Source organism: Caretta caretta, chromosome 26 (assembly GCF_965140235.1).
Source record: "Caretta caretta isolate rCarCar2 chromosome 26, rCarCar1.hap1, whole genome shotgun sequence".
In the NCBI taxonomy this organism is placed as follows: domain Eukaryota; kingdom Metazoa; phylum Chordata; order Testudines; family Cheloniidae; genus Caretta; species Caretta caretta.
Window position 1 is genome coordinate 16,141,101 of NC_134231.1, and position 25,640 is coordinate 16,166,740.

At 59.8% G+C, this 25,640-nt stretch overlaps 2 protein-coding genes across 5 annotated transcripts; both read right to left on the reverse strand.

Moving 5' to 3' along the window:
* Positions 1–2,055: 2,055 nt before the first annotated feature.
* LOC125626546 (interleukin-36 receptor antagonist protein) lies at positions 2,056–19,572 on the reverse strand. Of its 3 annotated transcripts, none has more exons than XM_075123393.1 (6): positions 19,253–19,572; positions 12,489–12,642; positions 10,470–10,596; positions 4,769–4,972; positions 3,772–3,896; positions 2,056–3,061 (listed from the first exon to the last, which is right to left on the reverse strand). In XM_075123393.1, exons 3-6 carry the CDS (start codon positions 10,537–10,539, stop codon positions 2,852–2,854), a joined length of 609 nt encoding a protein of 202 aa, XP_074979494.1. In that variant the 5' UTR covers positions 10,540–10,596; positions 12,489–12,642; positions 19,253–19,572; the 3' UTR covers positions 2,056–2,851. The 3 variants fall into 3 exon arrangements, with proteins under 3 accessions (XP_074979494.1, XP_074979493.1, XP_048685583.2); XM_075123392.1 differs by having other exon boundaries at positions 12,556–12,669; XM_048829626.2 differs by having other exon boundaries at positions 12,489–12,669.
* Positions 19,573–21,185: 1,613 nt separating this feature from the next.
* LOC125626547 (interleukin-1 family member 10) lies at positions 21,186–25,349 on the reverse strand. 2 transcript variants are annotated; one of them, XM_048829629.1, is made up of 5 exons: positions 25,252–25,349; positions 24,450–24,510; positions 23,349–23,437; positions 22,701–22,825; positions 21,186–22,403 (listed from the first exon to the last, which is right to left on the reverse strand). In XM_048829629.1, the coding sequence occupies exons 1-5, from the start codon at positions 25,280–25,282 to the stop codon at positions 22,194–22,196; spliced, it is 516 nt and encodes a 171-aa protein (XP_048685586.1). In that variant the 5' UTR covers positions 25,283–25,349; the 3' UTR covers positions 21,186–22,193. The 2 variants fall into 2 exon arrangements, with proteins under 2 accessions (XP_048685586.1, XP_048685585.1); XM_048829628.2 differs by lacking the exon at positions 25,252–25,349 and having other exon boundaries at positions 24,450–24,990.
* Positions 25,350–25,640: the final 291 nt, after the last annotated feature.

Below are 25,640 nucleotides of genomic sequence, written 5' to 3' on the forward strand. Positions count from 1 at the left end.
CTACAAGGTGGGTAGAAAGTTGGCTAGATTGTTGGGCTGAACAGGTAGTGATCAATGGCTCCATGTCTAGTTGGCAGCCGGTATCTAGCGGAGTGCCCCAAGGGTCGGTCTTGGAGCCGGTTTTGTTCAATATCTTCATAAATGATCTGGAGGACGGTGTGGATTGCACCCTCAGCAAGTTTGCGGATGACACTAAACTGGGAGGAGAGGTAGATACGCTGGAGGGTAGGGACAGAATACAGGGGGACCTAGACAAATTGGAGGATTGGACCAAAGGAAATCTGATGAGGTTCAACAAGGACAAGTGCAGAGTCCTGCACTTAGGATGGAAGAATCCCATGCACTGCTACAGACTAGGGACCAAATGGCTCAGCAGCAAAGGACCTAGGGGTTATAGGGGACGAGAAGCTGGATAGGAGTCAACAGTGTGCCCTTGTTGCCAAGAAGGCCAATGGCATTTTTGGGAGGCAGCCTGGGAGGGCACCGCTCAGTGGGGCGGATGCTCATTGACCTGAAGAGCTGGAGGCCCAGACCCTGGCCGAGGGAAGCCCACGTCTTGGTGTTCAGGAAATCAAAGCTGGGGGAGACACAGCCTGGGGCAGAGGGACACAGGCAGCACCTCCAGCCAGGGCCACAGTCTGGCCCATTGGTCTGGCCCCAGAGCCTGGGACAGAAACTGGCCCCCTGAGCTCTGCTCCCAGCCAGGCTCCCGGCGCCATCCCTGTGGCCTGCCGATCGCAGGGGCAATGGGGCAATTTTCCCCAGGCCCTGGGCCCCGCTGGGGCCCCCATGAGAGTTTTCGGTGGCACATCGGCAGTGGCAGGTCCTTCAGTGCCACTGAACACACCCGGCGTGAAGGACCCACCACTGCTTCTTCCACTCCATGTCTCCAGCGAAGTGCCCCGAAGACCCGGAGCGGAAGGATCCCCACCGCCGAAGACCCCAAGCCCCCTGAATCCCCTGGGCGGCCCTGCCTGGGCACACAGAACCCTGGTGCCTCCTGGTGACTCAGCACTGCTGTCTGCCCAGCCAGCGCATGATGGGGAGGGACAGCTGCAGGGGGGTGTCTGGGCATGGGGCACCAGGCCAGGGGTGTAAGGAGGGAAGAGAGAGGGCCCAGATGATCTCTTTGCCCAGGAACAAAGACAAAGGGCGGAGGAGGGGGCTGCTGGACTGGGGACAAAGAGCAGCGGGAGGCCATGGGAATGGGGACACATGGACGGGGCTAAGACTGGCCAGGCCCCTGAGGCCCCTGAGGACAGCCTGTGCTGTGTTCAGACATACAATGAACCCACCTGTCACGGCAGGCTAGAGATCGGGGGGCATTGCTCCCCTGGGTGTGGCAGCCCCGGGGGCCCACGGCAGAGCCAGGTGTGCTGATGGCTCAGAGAGGTGCGGGCCAGGAAGTGGGGTTTAATCCCCGAGAGTGAACCCCCGGGGAGGGCTGTCAGACTGACAGGCCATATGGAGCTGAGAGAGCACGGGGCCCGGGAGTCCGGGACACCTGCCTTGCCGCCAGGAGCACCCTCCTGCCCCTTCTCTCTGCCCAGAGACCTGGAGAGAGGCCCGGAGACAGCCAGGGAGCCTGGCTCGTACAGCTGTGTATATGGAGCTGGGGGATCCGGCCCTCCCCCATGGATCCCCAGTCCCGCTTACACTGCCCCCCACCGTTACCTCCTGCATCCCCAGCCCCCTTCGGTTCCTGGGGTCCCCCCATCCAGTTACCCCCCAGCCACCCGCTGCCTGACCAGCCACTGACCCTGGATTTCCCTCCTCCAGCCCACTGCCCATTGGTTCACCCCCATCCCCCATTTTCAAATGTCGACCACACACTCAGCCGAATTCCGCACCCCCTCCCCCCGCCCCGCCTGGCACTCGTGTGTTTGGCAGCGATTCCCTGGGCATTTAGAGCCGTTTTATTTCTCAAAACAGCCTGTACAAAGAGAGGGGAAAGCCAGACCCACAGATGGGGGTTGGGGGCTGGTATGAAGCAAGAGACCGAAATGAACCCCATATGCTCCAACTCCTCCAGGCCCTGCCACTTAGCCTCTTGTGCCTCGAATACGGCCCCCAAGGACCCACACGCCAGCCTCTTCTGGCCCTAGCTTTTTTTTGGGGGGGGACAGGGGGTTAGCAAGGGTAACCCCAGGGGGCAGCTGCATCCAAAATCAGCCACACAAGAGTGACAGTTCCTAGCACCGCAGCTGGCCCAGTGCCGGAGCAGGTCCCCAGTGGTTACAGGCTGTGGGACCCCCTGCACCAGAGGGTTAAGAGCAGGCTGGAGAAACCCGTCAGACTCGATCCTGCCTCAGGGCAGCAGCTGAAGCAGACGACCCCCAAAGGTCCTTCCAGCTACAAGTGACCCTGGTTCTCTGCTGGCTGGGTGCATTGACCCCCACTGGCCGGGCCAGGTACACAGGCCTCAGGCTAGAATCCAAGATCTCTTCCCATCAGCAGTACTCCGTCAGCCCCTCTAACGGGACCGGGAGCAAAGCTGGGCCAGGCCTCGTGCGCCCTGAGAAGTGGATCCGGTACAAATCAGTCGCTTGCTTCCCATGCCAGCTAAGACTTCAACCCCGGGAAGGCGCTGGGGCCGGGAGACAAACTGAGCCCCGTCGCATATACTGGTCAGTGCTACGCCAGGGGCTCAGGCACCGGCCAGTCAAAGAGCTGACAGGCCCAGGGAAGACAGGGAAACTGAGGCTGCCATGCCCTCCTGGGGTTCCCATTGGGGGTGGGTAGCTCTAACCCCCCCCCACGGCTAGCCACTGAGAGGGCAGGGCTGAAGCAGCACCGTGCCCCAAGGGTAGGGCTGGTTTCTGGCTCCTGCTGCCCGGCCCCCACCCGGGGCCTATTTGCGCTTGAAATAGAAGTCGGTGATAGCAGCTTCCCCCAGGCGGGCGGTGAGGCCGATGGGCTCGTTGGCCTGGGCTGAGGTGCAGAGGAACCAGCCTGGGTAGGCAGCCGCCTCGAAGCGGTGCGTGCTGCCGTTGTAGGTCTTGAAGAAGGTGAAGCGCTTGGCCTCCTCATACTTGTCGAAGAGCTCGGTGAGGTGCACGTCCTGCGGGGGGAGGGCGCGGGGAAGAGGTTAGAACGAGCGATGCCGTGGGACAGCCGGACACAACGCCCTCGGCGCCGGGATGAGTGTGGGGCTGGGAGGCTGAGCTGGGCCCCAGGGGTGACTATTTGTATTGACTAGGGAGGGGGATTGGGGCCTACTGGCCAAAACCCAGCCAGGCCCATTGAGAGGCCAGGGCTGTTCCCTCCTCTCTGACCTGTGGGCTCAGGCTCTCTGCAAACTCAGGCATTGGCTCTGCTTCAGTTCCATTCTGCACAGCCAGGATGGCTGGAGATGAACCTTTTCTGTGATAAGAACAGGAGGACTTGTGGCACCTGAGAGACTAACCAATTTATTTGAGCATAAGCTTTCGTGAGCTACAGCCCACTTCATCGGATGCATTCATGAATGCATCCGATGAAGTGAGCTGTAGCTCATGAAAGCTTATGCTCAGATAAATTGGTTAGTCTCTAAGGTGCCACAAGTACTCCTTTTCTTTTTGTGAATACAGACTAACACAGCTGCTACTCTGAAACTTTTCTGTGATGAATGCTGAGAGTGTGGGGCACTCCCGTGACCCCAGGAGGTGGGCTCCAGATGCTGGCTGGTAGGGCCTACGCCCTGGTCCAGCCCTGGCTCTGAGCAGGGCTTTGAGAACCCCGCAGCAGAGACTCAGGGAGGGGCCGGCAGGGGGTCCCTGGCATGGCACTCACCTCCAGCTGCAGCCGGGGCTGCTTGGCTGTTCCACACGACAGGCCCTGCCTGCCGCCTTTGATGCCCAGGATCAGGGGACACCTCTTGCGCTCCAGCCCCCTGTTGGGGACCACGCTGACCTTTTCTGCAGAGGGAGATCGGGAGGGGGAAATGTGATCAAAGCACGGCCAGGGCCTCCTGCAGGCCAGGTCACTGACCTCCCAGCATGGGTTGCTCCTGGTCCCCCCTCCCTGCCTTGTGGCCCCATTGTCCTCCAGGGGCTAGGCTCCCTGGCTGGACTACATCTCCCAGGATGCACCGTGGTAGAATCATGGGTCTTGCATGGCAGTGCATCTTGGGAGCTGTAGTCCAACTGGAGAGCTTGGCCCAGAGAGGAGAAGAGGAGAATGAGGCGAGTGAACTACAGCCCCCACGAGGCCCTACAGCAGCTAGGGCAGTCGCGGTTCAATCCCTCCGGGCAAAGTGACACCAAACTTCCCCCCGTTCCCAACCTGCCCCTCCCCGCTGGGCAAGATTTGGACTGTTCACCCCAACTCGGGATGGAAACGAAATTCAAAAGGTGGGAATTTCCCCAGGCTGGGACCTGATTTCCCACTGGCCCTAGGAACAGTGGAGGGTCTGGGTGGGGGCTCAGGACCATGGTCCGCCCTTCCTGGGGTTGTAGGACCAATAACGCTTGTTGCAAAGGGTTCCCCTGAGCAGCTGTTCCATTAGTGTGCAACGTGCCAGCCACTGGAAAGAGACTGGGAGACCAGCAAAGCGAGTGGGGTAGGGGGCACCTGGCTCTGCTGCTATCTCAGCTCCTTGGGGTGGGCATCGCTGGCTGCAAACTACCAGGAGCCTTGTGTGGGGACAGAGCCCTGCCTGGCGTCTCCCAGCGCCCGGGAGCCAAATGGACCAAGGAGGCCGGAGCCAGGTGCGGAGGGGACTTTGGGAAGAGGGTGGCGTGAAGTCACTAACTGTGAACCCCCAGCAGGTACCCTGGGGGCAACCAACCTTCCTGGCTGGCATTTTCACCCTGCAGGTTCGCGGCCACCAGCCTATTGTCCCGCAGGTAGAAGGCCTTCTGGCTGGTGTCGCGGATCCAGTAGTGGAGCGGCTGTTTGGATGGCCGGAAGCCAGGGGTGGGCCGGAAGCCAGGGGCGGGTAAATTCATAATCTCTGTGCTGGATGTCCCATTCCCGCCCTCACCCTCGGCAGCTGGGAAACAAACCAACAAGTCCATTACCCAGGTGCTGCTGTGTGACCCCCCCCAGCCTCCCTAAACCTGCCACTGGGATCCCCCTGCCTGCGGATCCCCCTCCCTGCCTCGCACCTCCGTCGCTGGAGTCCCCCTCCCTGCCCCTGCACTCCCATGGTTGGGGTCCCCATCCCCCTGCCACCGGGGTCCCCAGCACGACAGGGCCCTGATCTTGGTCAGGTCTGGGCAGCGCCCAGCACGACAGGGCCCTGATCTCGGACGGGGTCTGGGCAGCGCCCTGATCTCAGCCAGCTTCTCTAGCTGTGGCTACACAGTTGCTAATACCAGACACCCCCCTGGACCTCCAACTGCTGGTCTCTCAGGTCATTTTCCCACCAGGGGCCTGTAGGGACCCCAGCCTCTGCCTCACTGGATGGGCCCTGGGCTGTGATGGACCCTGTGGGCATGGGGGGCATGGGGCACTGCAGACAAGTTGCTGTGACGAAGTGGGACTGTTCTTAATGTTTTCTCTGAATATTGTGGGGGTGCCTCAGTTTCCCCTAGGCAGTTCTTAAGTATCTAGGTGGTGGGGTAAGGGTGTATGATCATTGCAGAGCCCTAAAGGGCAGGTGTGTGCAGGGGTCTGGACACAGAGAATGGCCGACATCCTGTTTCCTGACAACTGATGGCCTGGGCCCTTCCCCCCTGCAAGGTGAGAGCTAAAGGGGTTGGAAAACAAAGGAATCAGGTGACCTCCTGGCCCGGGAAAGGGACAAAGCCCAGGGGGGCAGGGGCTGGAGGGAGTTTCAGTTTGGGGGCTGGCTGGGGACGAGGAGTGAAGTGCAGACGGGGTTGTCTGGCTCACTGCCCCCAAAATGGACCCAGCTGAGGAGTCCTGTTCTCTGCACCTACAAGCTCTGGTTTAGACCATGTTCCTGTCATCTAATAAACCTCTGTTTTACTGGCTGGCTGAGAGTCACATCTGACTGTGAAGTTGGGGGGCAGGACCCTCTGGCTTCCCCAGGACCCCGCCTGGGCGGACTCACTGTGGAAAGCACAGGGAGGGGCAGAGGATGCTGAATGCTCCAAGGTCAGACCCAGGAAGGTGGAAGCTGTGTGAGCTTCTTGCCCTGGAGATGGGCTGCTATCAGAGAGGAGACTTCACCAGAGTCCTGCCTGACTTCATAGGGAGCAGTTCCCGAGCATCGTCTGAGGACTCCGTGACAACTGGTGGCAGAGGTGGGATGTACTGCACCCCGTGGATGGCGCTTCCTGCAGTAACTGACTGAGGAGCAGTAAAACGAAGGGGGATTGACAAGGACCAGGCATGCTGAAGGCTCAGAGAGGGGCGGTTTCGGGGGGCAGTTAACCCCTGGGAGTTTGTGACCAGCGAGAAGGACTGTGCAGTAATGGGGTCCCCCTGGGAACTGCGGTGAGCATTCTCGGAGGCGGAGCCTGCAGCTTGGCTCTGGGAGAGAGAAGGACTTTTGCAGTAACAGGGTTCCCCTGGAGATTGCAGCGAGCAGTCCAAGGGGCAGAGGAGTCTGCAGCTCGACCCTGGCAAAGAGGAGGTGACCTCGAGAAGGGCTGGCACACAGGGGCCTGGAAACCGTGGGGAGCTGAGAGCACACAGGCCTGTGAGTCCACAACAACTTGGGAACAGTGGAGTGATCCTGTCACCGTATCCTTAAGAAGGACATTGTAACCCGATGCAGAAAGAGAGGGTTGAGCATTGGAAAGTTCACCAAAGCACAGTTCATCGTGCAGCTGGAGGAGGATGACCAGGAGATTCTTACCCAAATGGGGCTATAGCAGGATCTGGGAGCAGCTGGAGTGGGAGACAGGCATCCCCAAGACTCCTGTCCCCGACCAGACGGGGGTCTTCACGATCGGGTTCCCCATCGGGGGATCGGAGACGGACAGGATTGGAGCTGAGTCCGAGAGAGCAAGAGGACCGTGGGAGACAGCGAGAGCCCGAGAAAGAGCTGCAGAAGCAGCAGCAGCATGAACTGGCGGTGGGGAGCTGAGAGGCCTAGGGGACCCCCCGGGGGTGAGTGGGGATAGACCCCAGGGTGCCAGCTCTGCGGGGAACCTCGAGACTAAATTGCTGCCCCTGGTTAAGGAGGGGGGGATGTGGATGCCCACCTCACTGCCTTTGAGCAGGCTGGTGATTTGAACCAGGGGGACCCTGCGGAAAAGCCCTGGTGTCTAGCTTCCTTGCTGGGTCCCAAGGCCATAGACTATATGTGTGTATGGAGTCTCCTGGGCTCAGACCCATCGGACCTCCAGTGGGAGCGGAAGGTGATGGTCAATGGGGAGACATTCCTGGGGTGGCGAGACCCTGGGACAGGGAGAACTGTTGTCAGGCCCCTGGTGGTGCAGCCTTAAATGCTGAGGGGCTGTGTGACCTGGGTGAAGGTCCCAGGGATGAAGCCCCTCGCCCTGCCTATGGCCCAGATCCCTGTGCAGACACAGGAGAGGTGGGGCTGGCTGGTAGTTGGGGTTCTTCAGGATATCAGCTGTGAGGTCCTGTTGTGGGATGACTGTGTCTCTTTGGGACCAGATCCAGTCCCTGCTCCTGTAACGGCCGAGGATTTGAATTTGAATCCAGGGAACCAATTGACTAAGATGGAAATTGTCAGTGAAAATGCAAATGACCTGGCTGGCAGGGGGGAGGAGAGGCTAAGCTCAGGATACCTGCCTGCCTGTAACCAGACCCCTGGGGCTGGGTGGGACAGAGAGATGCTCCCCGCCCCCTTGCACACCGGAGAGGGGGCTCACGCTGGCTCTGATGCAGTGAGGAAAGCAGGGAGCTCGCTGCCTGCCCACACTGGGAAGCAAGGGCAGCGCTGAGCACAGTGGGAGCTGAGACCCCAGCTGAGTGGGGGGATCCACAAGCAGGGCAAGTCGGCTGCCAACCAGGTTTGCCTGGTCCAGAGGCGCTGCTGGGAAGTGAGTCCATGACAAGGATGGCGCTACCGGGGACAGGGCTCAGTGGGGCTGTGACCCCAGGCCCAGCCAGTGAGAGGGAAGACTGGAGAGCTGAGTCTGCAGAGCAGAACAGCTGGGTAGTTAATCTCTCGAGAATGCAGGGGATGGCAGGTCTAGTCTCATCTCTAGACACTTAGGATAGGACTTGTCGTCTCTCAGTGATTTGAACATCTAGTGCCTTGTGGAAGCAGAGGTTGGTAAGGGAAGGAAAACAGAGCTTTGAGAGCACAGCTTGTCAAAGGGAACCTGAGAAGGGTAACTGCGATTTGCTGGAAGTAGCTCAGGGTAGTGAGAAGAGCAGCAGGGGATCTGTTGGGAGTGGCAAGGTGCTTGGTAAGGAAAGTCTGGATGAGCCTAGGCAGCCTTGTGAGCTGATGGCTGTGTCTAGTCAGCAGGGTGGGAAGGCGAGGAGAGTGGAAGATGAGTGTCCCTGGACCTTACCTGTTAGCTGGGTTGAGAATTGTGACAGTGAAGGAAATGTGCCTGTGTCTGTCAGGGGTATTGACTTGCCTATGGAGGGAGCCACCCCAGTCTCCAAGCAGTTGTCTGTGACCAGCCTTGTGTGCTGGGACCAGGGGAAAGAGATCCCAAGCTGGGTGTCTGGGGAAGGAGAAAGTGTGTCCGGCTCCTCTTTGTCTGTGGAGCAGACAGAAGGGGCCTTTCAGCCTGTGATGGTTGAGGGTAATGCAGTTGTCTCAGAGTTGGTTCTGGATTCAGCTAAAGTCCAGGAAGGGAAGGGTCCTAAGTTTGTGTCTGCTCGGGAGAATGGCCCTGTAACTAGGTCGCATCCAGTTAGTGTCTATGCAAAATCCCAAAGACCAGACAATTCTGGTGCTTGTATTTTGCCTGTTGCTAGTGTGTTGTTGGAAAGGGTGGAGCAACTCTGTCTAATCAGGGTGAGATCCTAACCAGGGCACAAGGAGAGCATGAAGGTGATTTGATTGTGTTACCTACTGAGGGTGTGGAAACCTGTAGCAAGAAGGAAAAGATTCCTGAACTTGTGTGTGGCAAAGGGAAGGAGAATGCTTCTAACCTTTTATCTAGGAAGTCTGTAAGTTTGCCTGAGAGGGGATTGTGTAAGAATCCGCCTGATGGGCCAGAGGTAATTCTGGATGTAAGGGAGACCCAGAAAGAGTCTGTTGTTGCTCAGGAAAGTGCAACTGAAGGGTGTGAAAGTGATTGAATCAAGAAAGTTTCAGTTCCTAACAGCCAGAAATTTTCTGTTGTAAATGGATCCACTGACTGTCCTGTTGAAAGATCCAGTGTGGATAGCTTTGAGAAGGTCTCAGATGGAGTGAAAGCTGTTAAGAAAGTTAAACAGTCCTATAACCAAGTGGCTGTGTTTGGCCAGCTTGTTGGGGAGACAAGGTTGTTGAGAAAGGAATGTCTCCGTGCTGATTCTGTACGTGAACAGTCTGTGTCCCAGATGAAGAGGGTGCTGGGCTGCCTCAAGGAGGCAGGACTGATGGTAAAAGCTGAAAAGTGTAAGGTGGGGATGTCAGAGGTGTCGCACCTGGGCCAAAAGGTGGAGAGTGGATGCCCAAGCCCAGAGCCGGCCAAGGCGGGAGACAATCAGAGAGTGGCCTGTTCCCCAGACCAAGAAACAGGTCCAGGCCATTATCGGGATGGTGGGATACTACTGGAGGTTTGTACCCCTCTTGAGCTCCCCAGCTGCCCCATCACTGAGCTGTGCAAGAGGGGGAAGCCAGACGAGCTGGTCGGGACCAAGCAGTGCCAGAGGGCTCTCTGTGCGCTGAAGGAGGCTCTAATCCAGGACCCAGTAAATCTGGTAAACCCAGACTGCGCCATGGTCTTTATAGTGTTCACCGACGCCTCAGAACCAGGGCTGGGCGTGGGGCTGATGCAGGCCAATGCTAAGGAATGGGAGAAAAGCTGGGACATCCATGGAAACGTTGGTGGGGTCGAACTTCCCCAGGTCACTGGCTAAAGTGACCCCACTCAGTTCGGTCTCGAAGGGGGGAGAGATGTGACAAAGTGGGACTGTTCTTAATGTTTCCTCTGAATAGTGTGGGGGTGCCTCAGTTTCCCCTATGCAGTTCTTAAGTATCTAGGTGGTGGGATAAGGGTGTATGATCGTTGCAGAGCCCTAGAGGGCCCAGCTGAGGGGTCCTGTTCTCTGCACCTACAAGCTCTGGTTTAGACCATGTCCCTGTCGTCTAATAAACCTTCTGTTTTACTGGCTGGCTAAGAGTCACATCTGACTGTGAAGTTGGGGGGCAGGACCCTCTGGCTGCCCCAGGACCCCGCCTGGGTGGACTCGCTGTGGGAAGCGCACAGAGGGGCAGAGGAGGCTGAATGCTCCGAGGTCAGACCCAGGAAGGTGGAAGCCAGGTGAGCTGTGTGTCCTGGAGACAGGCTGCTCACAGAGAGGAGACTTCCCCAGAGTCCTGCCTGGCTTCGTAGGGAGCAGTTCCTGAGCATCGCCCGGGGACTCCGTGACAGTTGCTAAGCAGCATCCATGTCTTCCCCCTCTGGCGCAGCTGCCCTTAACCCCTGGGTCGCTACCTTCATCCAAGAAAAGTCTGAACAGCTCCTCCATGTCGGGGTCCACGACCGACTCCGAAACCGGCTCCATCCTCAGCCCTTCCCCTGAGCCCAGCCTGGACAGCGGTGTTCCTGCAGCGCTCTCCAGCTGGAGAGGAAAGACTGAGGTCAGTGATCTCAGTTGCCCCACACCGTAGCCACCCCCGTGCACAGATCAGCGGTCTCAGAGCTAGATCCTGCTGCGGGGGACCCTGCCCCAGGGAGTCACCTACCCACATTTGACTCACAAGCTTGGCAGGGGGGCATTCTCACCCCCTTCTCTGCACCCCCGCTCCCAATCACAGCCCCCTGGGAAAAGCATCAACCCCAATGTGCCCCTGGAAGGGCTGGCCATGGGGGGCAGATACACTCTGTAGCACACAGGGGGCTCCTGGCTGATTCAGGGGGCAGCAGCTTGTGCAGCTGGGGGTCTTAGCTGACATCCAGTAGCAGGGAGTTCCACAAACTATTTGGCTGTCAACACCATTGCACTCTCAGCCCCAGCTGAAGGGGAGGCAGAGCTCCTTGGGGGCGATGGCGGCTGGGACAGGGCAGAAAACGCTGAGTTCCCCACCCCAGGCACAATGTATCCACCAAAGGGAGACCCCAGCCCAAGCCCAGCCCTTACCCCACATGCACAGTCTGCAGCTGGCTCCCCTCCTCCTGTGGCTTCACTATCAACAAAGGGAGATGGTGACCAGAGACAGCAGCATCACGGCCAGATTTTGCCCCGGGCTGCTGACCTCTCAGGATGCCCTGGGCTCCCTGCACTAGCCCTGCCAGTGCCCCTCACTCCCGACCCGCAGCCCCCTGCCAGCCCAGCCCTGGACTCCCCCTCCCCGCTTCGCTAGTGCCCCTCACTCCCGACCCGCAGCCCCTGCTAGCCCAGCCCTGGACTCCCCACACAGCAGTGGATCGATACCAATTGACACCAGCAGAGGATCTGGCCCATTGATGCCCACGGAGCCACTGCTGATAGCCAGCGGTGTGAACTGGGCACGGAGGTGGGGCCTGCTGGTGCCATCCCTCAGTGTTAGCCCATGTTGGAAGGCTCCCAAGGCCAGTCCAAGCCCAGGTGCGGGCGCGTCCAGCTTACAGCTCCAGCCAGCCCAGTTCTCCTGGGGCGCATGGGTGGAGGGTGCAGACACGGCTCACGAGCTGTGCTCACAGCCACCTGCCCATGCCCCGTGGAGCCCGGAAAGGCAGGGATCCCACACATGGCCAGCCTCCATGTACAGCTTGGGGGCTGGGACTCACCTGTGGGGTGTCCCCCAACCCACATGTGACTCTGGGGTGCCAGACATGGCTGAGCCTTGGGGGGAGAGGCGGGCACCTGGCGTCGGTCTGGAATGGGCAGGATTCCTGGCTATCACAAAGGCCTGACCCTGCCTGTGGCTGGGACCAAGCCACAACAGTGGGGCTTCGAGATGGGCCACATCAGTGTGTCTCTAACCAGGGAGCCGGGATTCAGACTGGGGCAGAGGGGGGCATCCTTCTCCAACACAGCCTATAGTGCCAGGATCTGCCCACAGTCCCAGGACGGCCACATGTGCAACAGCAGAGACTTTAGTCTGCAATGGTGACATGCCTGCGGTCATCACTAGGTTTCAGAGTGAATGCCTGGCTGTGCAGGATGGTGGCAGGTCATAGTCCTCCTAGGCGTTCTTTCTGACCATGGAGGCCTGAGCCCAGGGGAGTCGGTGGAGCTCTGCTGCTTTACAGCAGCTGAGGTGCCAACCCAAGGGGAGACCTGCCGGTGACACCGAAGGCTTTGGGCTTGGGCCTGGGCCAGCCCTGGCAGGCCCCTGTACCCAGGTAACTCCCCAGGCATGAAGGCTGCAAAGGGCTCTCTGTTCAGCCAGCAGCTGGTAAATCCTAGCTGAACCCAGCCCCAGGGCCCACCTGGTAAAGCACTGGATTCCTGCCCTTCCCTGTTGCCCCTGGGAATATGCCCATACCCCATCACCCCATCCCAGCCAGAAGAGAAAGCAGAGGACCCACCGGGTGCTAGGGCAGCAAGCTGGCAGAGGAGGCCTGTGGCACTGGGAACCCGGTGGGAGAGCGGTACCTGCAGTCCACAAGTTCCTGTGAGTTCTGGAGCGTGCCGTCGCACCAGTCGCACCAGCCGGGCAGCTCCACAGCTACTTATGGGGCCCTGCTGCACAGGGAGTGTCGGTTACACCTGGGATAATGGGCCGGGAGAGGACAGCGCTGATGTAACATGCAAATTCAGCTGACACATGGTGGCTTCCAGGAAGGGGCAACACCCAGTCCCGGACAATAAAGCTGGGGAGAGCCCATGAACTAAGTGACATATGGGCAGGGATTGGGTCAGTCTGGAAACCCCAATGCAGGAATCCTCAGATAGAAACCTGAGATTGGGGCCCCGTCGGGCCGGGCACTGTCCAGACCCCGACCGAGATCAGGGCCCCATCGTGTCAGGCAAAACCCCAACTGAGATCTGGGACCCATTGTCCTGGGGGCTGTGCAGACCCTGTGACGGTGCAGGGAGGGGGGAGTGTTGACCTGGGAATGTGGCAGGGGAGTTTCACTGGGGGTGGGAGACCTGAGAGCCTGTCACATGAGCCAGGAGGGGGAGGAGGGAGGTAACACCTCTGCCTGGGAAACTGGACAAGAGCTGGAGGAGAGAGACTGCTGGGGGAGGGGGGGTTGGTTTCAGTTTGGGGCTGGGTGGAGGAATGCAGGGAACCCCAGGGCTGGGGTCTAAGCTCCCTGCTCCCCCAGAAGGACTTGACTGAGGGGTCCTGGTTGTACCCACAAGCTCTGTTTGAGACTGTGTCCCTGTTGTCCAATAAACCTTCTGTTTTACTGGCTGGCTGAAAGTCTCAGTGAAACCCAGGAAGAGGGGTGCAGGGCCTGGACTCCCCCACACTCCATGACAACTGGTGGCAGAGGTGGGATCTAATGCACCCCGTGAACGGCGCTTCCTGCAGTAAGTGACTGGGGAACAGTAAAACAAAGGGGGATTGACGGGGACCAGGCGTGCTGAAGATTCAGAGAGAGACGGTTTCAGGGGGCGGTTAACCCCTGGGAGTGTGTGACCAGAGAGAAGGACTTTTGCAGTGACAGGGTCCCCGGGGGATCGCAGCGAGCGGTCCCAGGAGTGGAGGAGTCTGCAGCTCGACCCTGGCAAAGAGGTGGTGACCTTAAGAAGGACTGGCACACGAGGGGTTTTTCCTGGAAACTGTAGAACGCTGCCCGGCCTGCGAGTGGCCAGCAGGGAGATGTACGCGAAACGCCTTAAGAGCGACCTGGTGGAGCTGTGCAGGCAGAGGGGGCTGCACATTGGGAGCTCCACCAATGAACAGCTGATAGCCCAGTTGGAGGAGAGGGATCGCTTCGACGACCCGATCCCTGCCCCTGAGGGAAGCCGCCCGGCCGACGCAGCGTGGATCCCTGGGGCCTGACCGGGCTGGGAGGGGTCAGACTGCTGCCGAGGACATCCCAAGACCCTTCCTACCTAGGCCTGGGGGAGGGGTTGGGGGAAGATCCCGGCGGAGCTCCCCATCCCTGGAGCGGATGCAGCTGGAATGGGAGAGGGAGATGAAAATGAGGGAGCTGGAGGATCATGAAAAGCAACGTCAGCATGAGCGGGAGGAGAAGGAGAAACAACGTCAGCATGAACAGGAGGAGAAGGAGAGGGAATGTCAGGAGAAGGAGAGGCAACGTAAGCATGAGCAGGAGGAGAAGGAGAAACAGAGACAGCATGAAGAGAACCAGAGACAGCATGAACTGGAGCTGGCCAGGCTGAGGAGCAGTGGGGCCCCGGCTGCGGTGAGTGAGGGGGGACCCAAGACTGCAAGGAGCTTTGATAAGTGCTTCCTGGCCCAGCGGAAGAAGGGGGAGGACATAGATAGCTTCCTGACGGCCTTTGAGAATGCCTGCGAGATGCACAGGGTTGACCCTGCAGACAGGCTCCAGTTTCTCACCCCCTTACTGGACCCCAAAGCCGTGGAGGTGTACAGCCGAATGACAGGGCCGGAGGCAGGGGACTATGAACTGTTCAAACAGGCCCTGCTCCATGAGTTTGGGCTGACCCCCGAGATGTACTGGAGAAGGTTCTGGAGTCAGCGTAAAATGCCTGAGGTCACCTACCTACAACTGGTCAACCGGATGCAGGGATATGCCCGCAAGTGGACAGCTGGGGCCCAAGCTAAAGAGGACCTGCTTGACCTAATTGTACTGGAGCAACTGTATGAACAGTGCCCTTCCGACCTGAGGCTGTGGTTGGTGGACAAAAAGCTAGAGAACCCCCAGCACGTAGGGCAGCTGGCCGACAAGTTTGTGAACAGTCGGTCAGGGGGTAGCAGGGAGGAGCCCCAAAAGAACAGGCCCCCCCGCACGATGCAGAGAGAGAATCACCATGGGACCTCCCAGCAGGGAAATATGGAGAACCCCCTCCCAAGGGGAATACCTGGCGTCAGGACCATCTGACTCGCTTGAGGGGACCAACGTGACCTGAGCTGCTATCACTGTGCCCAGAGAGGCCACATACGGACCCAGTGCCCCGGGCTCAGGGACAAATTGAGCAGACCCAACCTACCCAGGGTTAACTGGGTAGGGACCCAGCTGGACGAGGGGCAGACGACCCAAGAAAGGGGGGCTACCAGTTTACCACCTGCTCAGGAGGGAAGAGTACCCCAGGCCAGCTCCGCCAGAGGGCTGGAGGCTCTGGACTCAGGGTGCTCGGTTTACAGGGTGGGCGCGGGGCTGTCCCTCCGGAGAGAGTGCCTTGTTCCCCTGGAGGTGGATGGGAAGAAGGTCAATGGATACTGGGATACGGGCGCGGAGGTGACGCTGGCCCGGCCCGAGGTGGTGGCCCCAGATCGGGTGGTGCCCAACACCTACCTGCCCCTGACAGGGGTGGGCGGGACCCCATTCAAGGTGCCCGTGGCAAGGGTACACCTGAAATGGGGGGCCATGGAGGGCCCCAAGGAGGTGGGGGTGCACCACTGAGGTTTTGATGGGGGGAGACCTAGAGGACTGGCCAAGCAAGCCCCAGACCACCCTGGTTGTGACCCGTAGCCAGAGCCGGCGAGGGACACTGCGCCCTGACCTCGGGGTGGGTACCACACCGGAGGCGCAGGACCCTACCCTGGTGGGAAGGGAGGGCCGAGGGGCACGGCTCAGAGAGGCTGAGGCCTCAGACCCAGCCAATGAGAGGGAACCGGTCCCCATCCCGTCCCCAGCCGCTGAGTTGCAGGCTGAGTTGAGGAAAGATCCCTCCTTGTGGAAGCTCAGGGACCTGGCCGACCTCGGTGTGGTACGGACCATGAGGAGAGGTTGCCAGGAGAGGTTCCTGTGGGAGAAGGGGTTCCTGTACCGAGAATGGGCTCCCCCAGGGGAAGTGGCGTCCTGTGGGATCAGGAGGCAGCTGGTGGTATCAAGGAGTAATGGTCTCAAGTTGCAGTGGGGGAGGTTTAGGTTGGATATTAGGAAAAACTTTTTCACTAGGCGGGTGGTGAAACACTGGAATGGGTTACCTAGGGGGGTGGTGGAATCTCCTTCCTTAGAAGTTTTTAAGGTCAGGCTTGACAAAGCCCTGGCTGGGATGATTTAGTTGGGTATGGGTCCTGCTTTTGAGCAGGGGGTTGGACTAGATGACCTCCTGAGGTCCCTTCCAACCCTGATATGCTATGATTCTATGGTCCCCCAGAAGTATCGCCGCAAGCTCCTGTACCTGGCCCATGACATCCCCCTCGCAGGGCACCAGGGAATCCGGCGCACCCGGCAGAGGTTGCTACAGAACTTTTACTGGCCTGGGGTCTTTACCACGGTCCGGCAGTATTGCCGATCCTGTGACCCCTGTCAGAGGGTGGGGAAGGCCTGGGACAAGGGGAAATCAGCTTTGAAACGTTTGCCCATCATAGAGGAGCCTTTCCAGAAGGTGGCCATGGACATCGTGGGGACTCTCAGCAAGACGACCCGGTCGGGGAAGAAATACATTCTGGTGGTGGTAGATTTTGCCACCCGCTACCCCGAGGCAGTGCCCTTAGCTTCCATTGAAGCAGACACCGTGGCCGATGCGCTCCTGACCGTTCTCAGCCGAGTGGGGTTCCCCAAGGAAGTCTTGACAGACCAAGGCTCCAACTTCATGTCGGCCCTGCTCCGGTGCTTGTGGGAGAAATGTGGGGTCCGGCACGACTGGGCCTCAGCTTATCACCCCCAGTCCAACGGGCTGGTGGAGAGGTTTAACGGGATGCTAAAGATGATGCTGAAAACCTTTATGAACCAGCACCCGCAGGATTGGGACAAGTACTTACCTCACCTGCTGTTCGCGTACAGGGAGGTGCCCCAGGAGTCTACCGGATTTTCGCCTTTCGAACTGTTATATGGAAGGAGGGTGAGGGGCCCCCTGGACCTGATGAGAGACGAGTGGGAGGGGAAGGCCACTCCCGATGGAGAGTCAGTGGTGGAGTATGTCCTGATCTTCCGAGAGAGACTGGCTGAACTCATGGGCCTGGCCAGGGAGAATCTGGCCAGAGCCCAGAGGAAGCAGAAGGTCTGGTATGACCGCACAGCGCGGGCCCGTGCCTACGCCACCGGGGATCCGGTGATGGTTCTCATCCCAATGAGAAAGAACAAACTACAGGCCGCCTGGGAGGGCCCTTTCAAGGTCGTCAAGCAGCTCAATGAGGTAAACTATGTGGTGGAGCTGTCGAACCGGGCGCACCACCGCCGGGTGTATCATGTGAATATGATGAAGCCATATTATGCCAGGGGGAATGTGGTGTTGGCCGTGTGTGGACAGTGGGAGGAGCAGGGAGATGACCCTTTAGTAGATCTATTCCCTGGGAGCGGAGCTGGTTCTCCCCTGGAAACAATCCCCCTCTCGGATCAGCTAACCCCTGCCCAGCAAGCTGAGGTCGGGGGGTGCTGCATCCGTCCCGACAGCTGTTTTCCAACCAGCCTGAACGCACTAATCTGACTGTCCACCGGGTGCAGACAGGGTCGCACCCGCCGATAAGATGCTCCCCCTTCCGAGTCACAGGGAAAACTGCTCAGGACCTGGAAAGAGAGGTCTGGGACATGCTGTCCTTGGGGGTGATCCAGCCCTCTGCCAGCCCTTGGGCCTCGCCAGTGGTGCTGGTCCCCAAAAAGGACGGGTCGGTCCGGTTCCGTGACTATCGGAAGGGGTAGTATCTGATGCCTACCCCATGCCCAGACCGGACGAGCTCCTAGACAAGCTGGGAGGAGCTCGGTACCTTACCACCATGGACCTTACAAAGGGCTACTGGCAAGTGCCGCTGGATGCAGATGCCCGGCTGAAATCGGCCTTTATCACCCCTCTGGGGCTCTATGAGTTCCTGACCCGGCCTTTCGGCCTCAAGGGAGCGCCGGCCACCTTCCAGCGCCTGGTGGACCAGCTCCTGAGGGGGATGGAGAGTTTTGCCGTGGCGTATATTGATGAGATCTGTGTCTTTAGCCAGACCTGGGAGGACCACGTGTCCCAGGTTAGACAAGTGCTGGACCGACTCCAGGGGGCTGGGCTGACTGTAAAAGCGGAGAAGTGCAAGGTGGGGATGGCGGAAGTGTCTTACCTGGGCCATCGGGTGGGGAGCGGCCGCCTAAAGCCGGAACCAGCCAAGGTGGAGGTGATCAGAGACTGGCCCGCTCCCCACACCAAAAAGCAGGTCCAAGCCTTTATTGGGATGGCAGGATACTACCGAAGATTTGTGCCCCACTTTAGTGCCATAGCCACCCCCATCACTGAGCTATGCAAAAAGGGGAAGCCAGACAAGGTGGTCTGGACCGAGCAGTGCCAGGAGGCTTTCCGGGCGCTGAAGGAGGCTCTGGTCAGTGGCCCAGTTCTGGCAAACCCAGACTTTGACAAGCCCTTTATGGTTTTCACCGACGCCTCAGACATGGGACTGGGGGCGGTGTTAATGCAGGAGGATGAAAAGGGGGAGAGACACCCCATCGTGTACCTGAGCAAGAAGTTGCTACCCCGGGAGCAACACTACGCGGCCATCGAGAAGGAGTGCCTGGCCATGGTGTGGGCCCTCAAGAAACTAGAGCCCTATCTCTTCGGGCGACACTTCACTGTCTACACCGACCACTCTCCCCTGACCTGGCTGCACCAGATGAAAGGACCAACGCCAAGCTCCTGAGATGGAGCCTGCTCCTGCAGGATTACGACATGGACACATGGACGTGGTCCACGTGAAGGGAAGTGCCAACCTGATAGCGGATGCCTTGTCCCGGAGAGGGGGCCCCGAACTTCCCCAGGTCACTGGTCAGAGGGACCCCGCTCAGCTCAGTCTCGAAGGGGGGAGAGATGTGACACAGCAGGGAGGGGGGAGTGTTGACCTGGGAATGTGGCAGGGGAGTTTTGGGGGAGGGGAGGGAAGATCTGAGAGTCTGTAACCTGAGCCAGGAGCGGGAGGGGGAGGTAACACCTCTGCCTGGGAATGTGAACAGAGGTTGCAGAAGGGAGCCTGCTGGGAGGGGGGTTGGTTTCAGTTTGGGGCTGGGGAGAGGAACACAGGGAACCCCAGGGCTGGGGTCTAAGCTCCCTGCTCCCCCAGAAGGACTTGACTGAGGGGTCCTGGTTGTACCCACAAGCTCTGTTTTGGACTGTGTTCCTCTTGTCCAATAAACCTTCTGTTTTACTGGCTGGCTGAGAGTCTCAGTGAATCCCAGGAAGAGGGGTGCAGGGCCTGGACTCCCCCACACTCCGTGACAGATCCCAACTGAGATGGGGAAGCTGAAGGCCAGACAGACCGACACAGAATCCAGCTCACCTCAGCTGCAGCCCAACGCCTGAGTCACGAACCCAGCTGTCCCTGCTGTGTCCCTTGCCAGCTGCCGTCCTTTTGTGGCTGGTGCTATCGCAGATCTGTGGGGAGGGGTACTTGGGGTGTCAGAAGCATACAGAGCTGGGGAGTCCAGTGTTGTGCAGCTGGCTCTGGGGAGCTATGGCATACTCATGCTGGGCCAGTCCCCGCCTCAGGCCAGGAGAAGGCAGCTGCGAAAGCTGGGGGATGTTGAAATCTTGCTGTTGACGCGTCAGTGGGTGGAATTAATGGAACCTGCCAAGCAGGCTGGGCATGCAGATTGGCCCTGGTGTGATGCCAGAGCCGTGGGTAGCACTGCCCCAGGGGGATCAGGGTGCAATGATGGGTGAAATGCCCCAGCTGCCATGGGGCTGGCCCTCCATGCACAGCACAAGTAGAGGTCCCTCCCCAAATGAATCTGCGCTCCCACCCCAGGCGGGTGCATCGAGTCCCTGCCAGGGTGGGGAGTGACCCCAGGCCCTCATAGATTTCAGCAGCGCCCTGGTTCCCAGGAGTCATGGGTGCCCGGGCTGTGGGCAGAGCTGGCTGGGAAAGGCTCCTGGTTTCCCTGAGCCATTGGACTTTTGTTCCAAACCCTGGGGCAGGCTCAGTGGTTCCCCATGGATGGGGGACTGGAGGAGCAGCCCATGTGGGGAATAAACACACAAGGAAGGACGTGTGTGTCCCAGGGAGGCCTGGGAAGCCTCTGCCCAGCAACAAGGTCAGTCTGCAACCTTAGGCACCTGGGCGCCCAGTGTCCCAGGGACTCCCCACAGCTCACTGGGAGTGCTACCCCCCCATGTTCCTCACGTGCCCAGCGCTCCCACTGACGCTGTGGGGCTGGGTGTGGCACACACGCTCCCCTCTCTTGCCCCAGTCCCCTGCCTGCAAACTCTATCCACAAAGGGCGTGGACATCACACCCATGCCCAGCCCACCCCGGGGCCTGTCTGCCATGGGGCCACTCCCAGCCACTCCAGGGGCCATTCCGGACCACCCGCCCACGGGAGCCGTTTCCCCCTGACCCTGTCCGACGCAGGGGCAAGGGGCTCAGATCCCAGCTACTGTGTTAGCCCCTCTCCTCGATGAATCCAGCCCCTGAAGTGGCTCAGTTCTGTAGCTCTGAACAGTCTCATGCAGGATAAATGGATCCTTGGTGGAACCTCGCCAAGCTCTTGGCCTCTATGACATCATGTGGCAGTGAGTTCCCCAGGCTGAAGGTGCATTGTATAAAATCCCTTCCCCTGGTTTCGGTACCTGAACAGTCCCATTCCCTGGGGCAGCTCCTCTGCCCCCCACCATGCACTAGCCCCCGTGTTCAACAGGCGTATTCCACAGTGCTCCCATGCCCGCCTGTAAAGCTGGGATGGTAGAGTGCACAGGGCGCTTTCCCTGCAGGGGGAACATATCCCACATGGGCCCAGGGAGCGAGGAGAGCTGGAACATGCCAGCTCTCCTCTGCACGTGGGATCCCCCTGGGGGGTGGGGGGGAATGGTAACATGGAGTGAGCACTGTATGTGTGGGAGTTGTGACTGGCGCAGTTCCCTTGACTCTGATGGAGCAGCACCATGGACACCAGCTCAGGACCTGGCTATAGACCTGGAGCACTAGTCTCATGTGACCGCTGGGGAAACTGAGGCACTGAGTGGGGAAGCAAGTGGGTGGCTGAGTAGGGCATGGAACCCAGGAGTCCTGCTTGTCTTTGCCTCTTTCATTCCTTACTCCAGCAAAGCCCTGCAGGGAATCAGCCCCTGTGTTTATCCAGCCTGGAAGTCGTGGGGAGCAGGCTGGGGGAGGGGGGGCCAGCCCTGGGCTCCAGCATGGCCCAGCTGGGGCATTTGATGGGAGTTGGGCCCAGAGGGTGGCAGGTGCATCTCAACTCAACAGTGTCACTCAGGCATGGGTAGCTACTTTCTACGTTTATTCAAAGCCAGGCTGGGGTTGGGGGGATCCATGGGGCCAGAGCTCTCCAGTGGGACGAGCTAGTCACACAGCGAGGGCGCGCATCCAGATCCCCTTCCAGGGCAGCCGGCCCTTCCGCAGCCATGCAGAGCAGAACCGCTGGGAGACACTGAGCCCAGCCGGAACAGTGCTGCCATGGCAACATCCTGCTGCAGCTCTGTCGGGCCCACGGCCAGACACCCGCATGCTCTGGGATTCCTGTCCATGAGCCCTGTCAGGCCCCCAGCACCAGAGCCTGCGGCTAATGAATCATAGAATCATAGACTACCAGGGTTGAAAGGGACGTCAGGACGTCATCTAGTCCAACCCCCTGCTCAAAGCAGGACCAATCCCCAATTTTTGCCCCAGATCCCTAAATGGCCCCCCCAAGGATTGAACTCACCACCCTGGGTTTAGCAGGCCAATGCTCAAACCACTGAGAAATCCCTCCCCACCTATGGAGTTACCCTCACACACCCCAGGGGGCAGGGCTGGTGTCCCCATTGTACAGGGGGGGAAATTAAGGCACGGAGTGGCTCCGGGACCTGCCCAAGGGAGTCTGGCAGAGCAGGGTTTTCCAAGTCCCCGGCTAGTGCTCGAACCGCTGGGCCATCTTGCCACTGGACGCCTGCAGACCCCTTTGGAAAGGCTCCACGGCTCTGGAGAGGGGCCCCCAGGATCGGGCCCCCCTTTGGGGCACGTTGGCTGAAGCGCACGGCCTGGCTCTACAAGGGGCTGGGTGCCCTGAAACACCCCCACCGGGAGGGGGCGCAGTTCCTGGCAGGATCAGGCCCCGGTGCCCTCCTGCTGGGACTCAGGAGTCCTAGGGACATGGCTCTGTCTCCTGCGCCCCAGCAGGTTGCGGCTGGGTCAGGGAGAGGTCATGCAGCCCTTCCCGACCCAGCTGGTCTCCTCCTACACAGCCTGGGGGAGGCTGGGCCGGGGCACACATCCCGGGCGGCTGGGCTCAGCACAGCTGGAAGTAGAAGTCAACGATATGGGCAGCATCCGGGCTGGTGGTGAGGCCCAGGGGCTCGTTGGACTGGGCGGAGGTGCAGAGCAGCCAGCCTGGGTTGGCAGCCGACTCGAAGCGCCACATGCCGTCCTTGTAGGAGCGGAAGAAGGTGAAGCGGGTGGTTTCCTCACCGCCCCGGGACAGCTCCGTGATGTTCACGTCCTGCGCAGGAGGGGAGAGGCTGGTGAGGGACGGAGACTCTCCCGCGGGGGCCAGCCAGGGCCTGGGGCTGGTCTGTACTGAGTGGGGAGGGGCTCGGACTGGTGCCGGGCAGGGAGGTCACCAATGGGGTGGGCAGAGATCTGGACTCCGGTGGAGCAGGGCGGGATGGGAGCACCCTCTACCAGCCTGCGCTGCAGCCAGGCCTGGGCCGGGGGAATGGAGCCCTGGCAGGGAGAGGTCCTGTGGCAAGGGAAAGGGGGTGTAGGACACAGAGATCAGAGGTGGGGTCCCACTCACCTCCAGCTGCAGCGCGGGCAGGGCGCCCGTCCCACATGCCAGGCTGCGGCGCCCGTCCTGGACGCCCAGGATGATGGGGAACTTCTCCCGCTCGAAGGAGCGGTTGGGGACCCAGCAAATTTTCTCTGTGGGGAGAAGGGAGGGAGGGTGAGCCCTAGGACAGATCCTCCTGCCCCTCACAAGGCCCCACTCGGCTCAGGCCCCTTGCCCATCAGATGAAATTACCGCCCCGGCGAGTCCCAGGGTGGGATAGCCCAACTAGCTCTCAGACCACCCAGGTGACCTAACTGCCAGAGCCCCCAGCATGCCAAAGGGGCCGGATTTGGCCCACGGGGAATAAAACCAGACTGACCTGGTTAGCACTTAGCATGGCAAGTGGGAGAGGGGGGTCTGCGTTGCCAGCCCTGGGGCCACAGGCCTAGAGCTGTAGCGTAATTGCTCAATGGCTGCAAACTGCACGGAGCTCGGGGAGATAGAGCCAGGCTGAGGCACCCAGGGCAGGGCGGGCCTGGCCAGGCCCAGCTGGAGGCTCTGGCTGCCAGGCGAGGGTGGTGGCACGGGTGCCCAGCAGAAGATCTGCCCAGGAGGATCCCAGCCCCTCGCCCGCCCAGGGCAGGGGAAGCGGAGGGGGCAACGGGTGCAACCCACCTTCCAGCGCAGAGTTGGGCCCTTGCAAATAGCCAGCGACCAGCTGATTGTTCCGCAGGTAGAGAGACTTCTGGGCCACATCCCAAAGGCTGAAAGGCAGCGAGTGTGAGCCAACAAGCCGCAATCTAGATCCAGCCCCAGCACTCCGCCCCTCCCCTCCAACGCCAAGCACCCTGCCCTGCCCCTCCAACCCTCCAGTGCCCCAACCATCCAAACCCCAGCACTCCATCCCCAGCACTGAGCCCCCCAACACCCCGCCCCAGCACTGAACGCCCCCAGCACCCTGCCCATTCCCTCCAATGCCCAGCACCCTGCGCTGCCCCTCCAAACCCCTACCCCCCCCCATACCCAGCCCCAGCACCAGTTCCCAACTGATCTAAACTAAACAGATATAACCTGCTCCAAGCCCAAATGAAAGCATCCACGCAGGGCCGTGCCAGCCTCTCTCTGCACAGCCCTCAGTGCCCCTGGACCCAGCAGTGCCACAAGACAACACGGGCCAATGGCCCCATGGACCCGCCAGCCCCGGGCCTCCCATAGGCCCCACTCTGCTGGCAGTGAGCTCAGGGATCCTGCTCCTGGATTGCTGAGGAGCTGATGGGTGCCTGGTCCCACTGAACATCCCCTTTGTCACACCCAACCCGTCCCGCCTGTCACCGCCAATGCACGCCTACCTCCCCCCTCACCTGCTCTTTGAGCTGTGTGCTCGGCGGCCTATGCTGCGTGGGGCCGTGCCCACCCTGCCTGGGAGGCTGAGACTGGTTTTGAACACCACAGGACAGTAAATGGCACAAAGTTTCAGAGGCGGTGGGGACCAAAATTCCCTGCAGTTCTAGGATCTGCGCTCGCTTTCACAAGCCGCCCAGTCCCTTGTGAACCACCTGAGACAGGGACCATCTTTTTGATCCGTGTCTGTGCAGCACCTCACACAACGCGGCCCTGCTCCATGACCGGGGCTCCAAGGCCCTACCACAATACAGAGAGCAACCACCACAGGGAACCAGTCCGCCTTGTGAAAATCCTCGCAATCGGCCAATTTGACGCTCGACCACGGATCTGAACTCTGCAGCCCTGTGCTGCCAGGAAGCAGAAATCACTTACCGGTACTTGAAGACTTTCATCTGGGCGGCTGGCTTTTCATGAATCTCGGATGGATGTGCCTCTGAACAGAAACCGCAGAGAAAAAGCACTATCAGGTAACTGAGCCAACACACCGGACAACCCATCCTGCACTGGCTGCCCCTGCTCTGTGGATCTACTCTGCCATTGGGCCAGTATGGGTCTCTTTATAGAGGCCGTCACATGCTCCCGCATGCTCGCAATGTACATCATTGCTCTATAGTGTAACTCATTCTGTGGTATCAAAATTTCCAGTAGCGTAATTGTCAACCTGCACGCCTTGCAGCCGGTGTCGTAACCAGCTGCGCTGCAACTTCCGTACTGCGGTGACCTTTTGTTTCCTGTGTGTCGCCTTGGAGGGAATGAAAACTATGGCCAGAGAAACCCAACTAAAATTCAAGCTGGAGGGGACTTGTTTAGAAATGAGCTGGGGTTTCACCTGTTTACAACTAAAAGGTCACTTATTCAAAGAAAATCAAATGACCCTGATTGGCCGCGGGCTGGCTCTGTGGAGCCGCTCGCTTGCCCGCCACCAAGGTCTCAATATATCAGCCCATTCTCTGGCTTGAAAACACAGTGATCGCGCTGCAAACGCCTGTCCTGCCTGGGCACTGCGTCTCGGGCGGGCGGGGCAGCCTGCCTCCGGGATCCAGCTACAAGGAGATCAAATGCACTCTCGGCAAAAGAGGAAGGAGAAAAGCCCCGGAGAGCCGCAAGGCCCAGCAGAGCAGTAGCAGAAGAGAGAGCCCTTCGCAGCCGTAGCTTGCTGATGGCAATACAGTACCCAGGCCCGCCCGTGGCTCCGAGTCGCCCATTCTTCACCTGCCTCTTCTGTCTGATTTCTTGCTGAGCTTCGCCCGCCTATTTATGCTGCTTGGAGCGAGAGGAGGCGGGGTCACACCTGGGAAGGCTGGCTCGGCTGGGAGCTGCTGTTGCACAATGCTGCTCCAGGCAGGAGGGAGGCCTTTGAGCGTGACCAGCCTGTGTTTGAGCACACTCAGCTTTACATGCAAACCATGCTGGGCAGGAAGCTAGAGCTGCCAACTCGGGGAGAAGACATTGCCAGAATCTCCCAGGCTGGCAAACTGGGGCCGGCAGTTGGGCTCCTCTCCCCAGGCACTAGGGCCGCAAGACAATACACTCAGCACTCCGGCATAGCCCCCGCCACCCAGC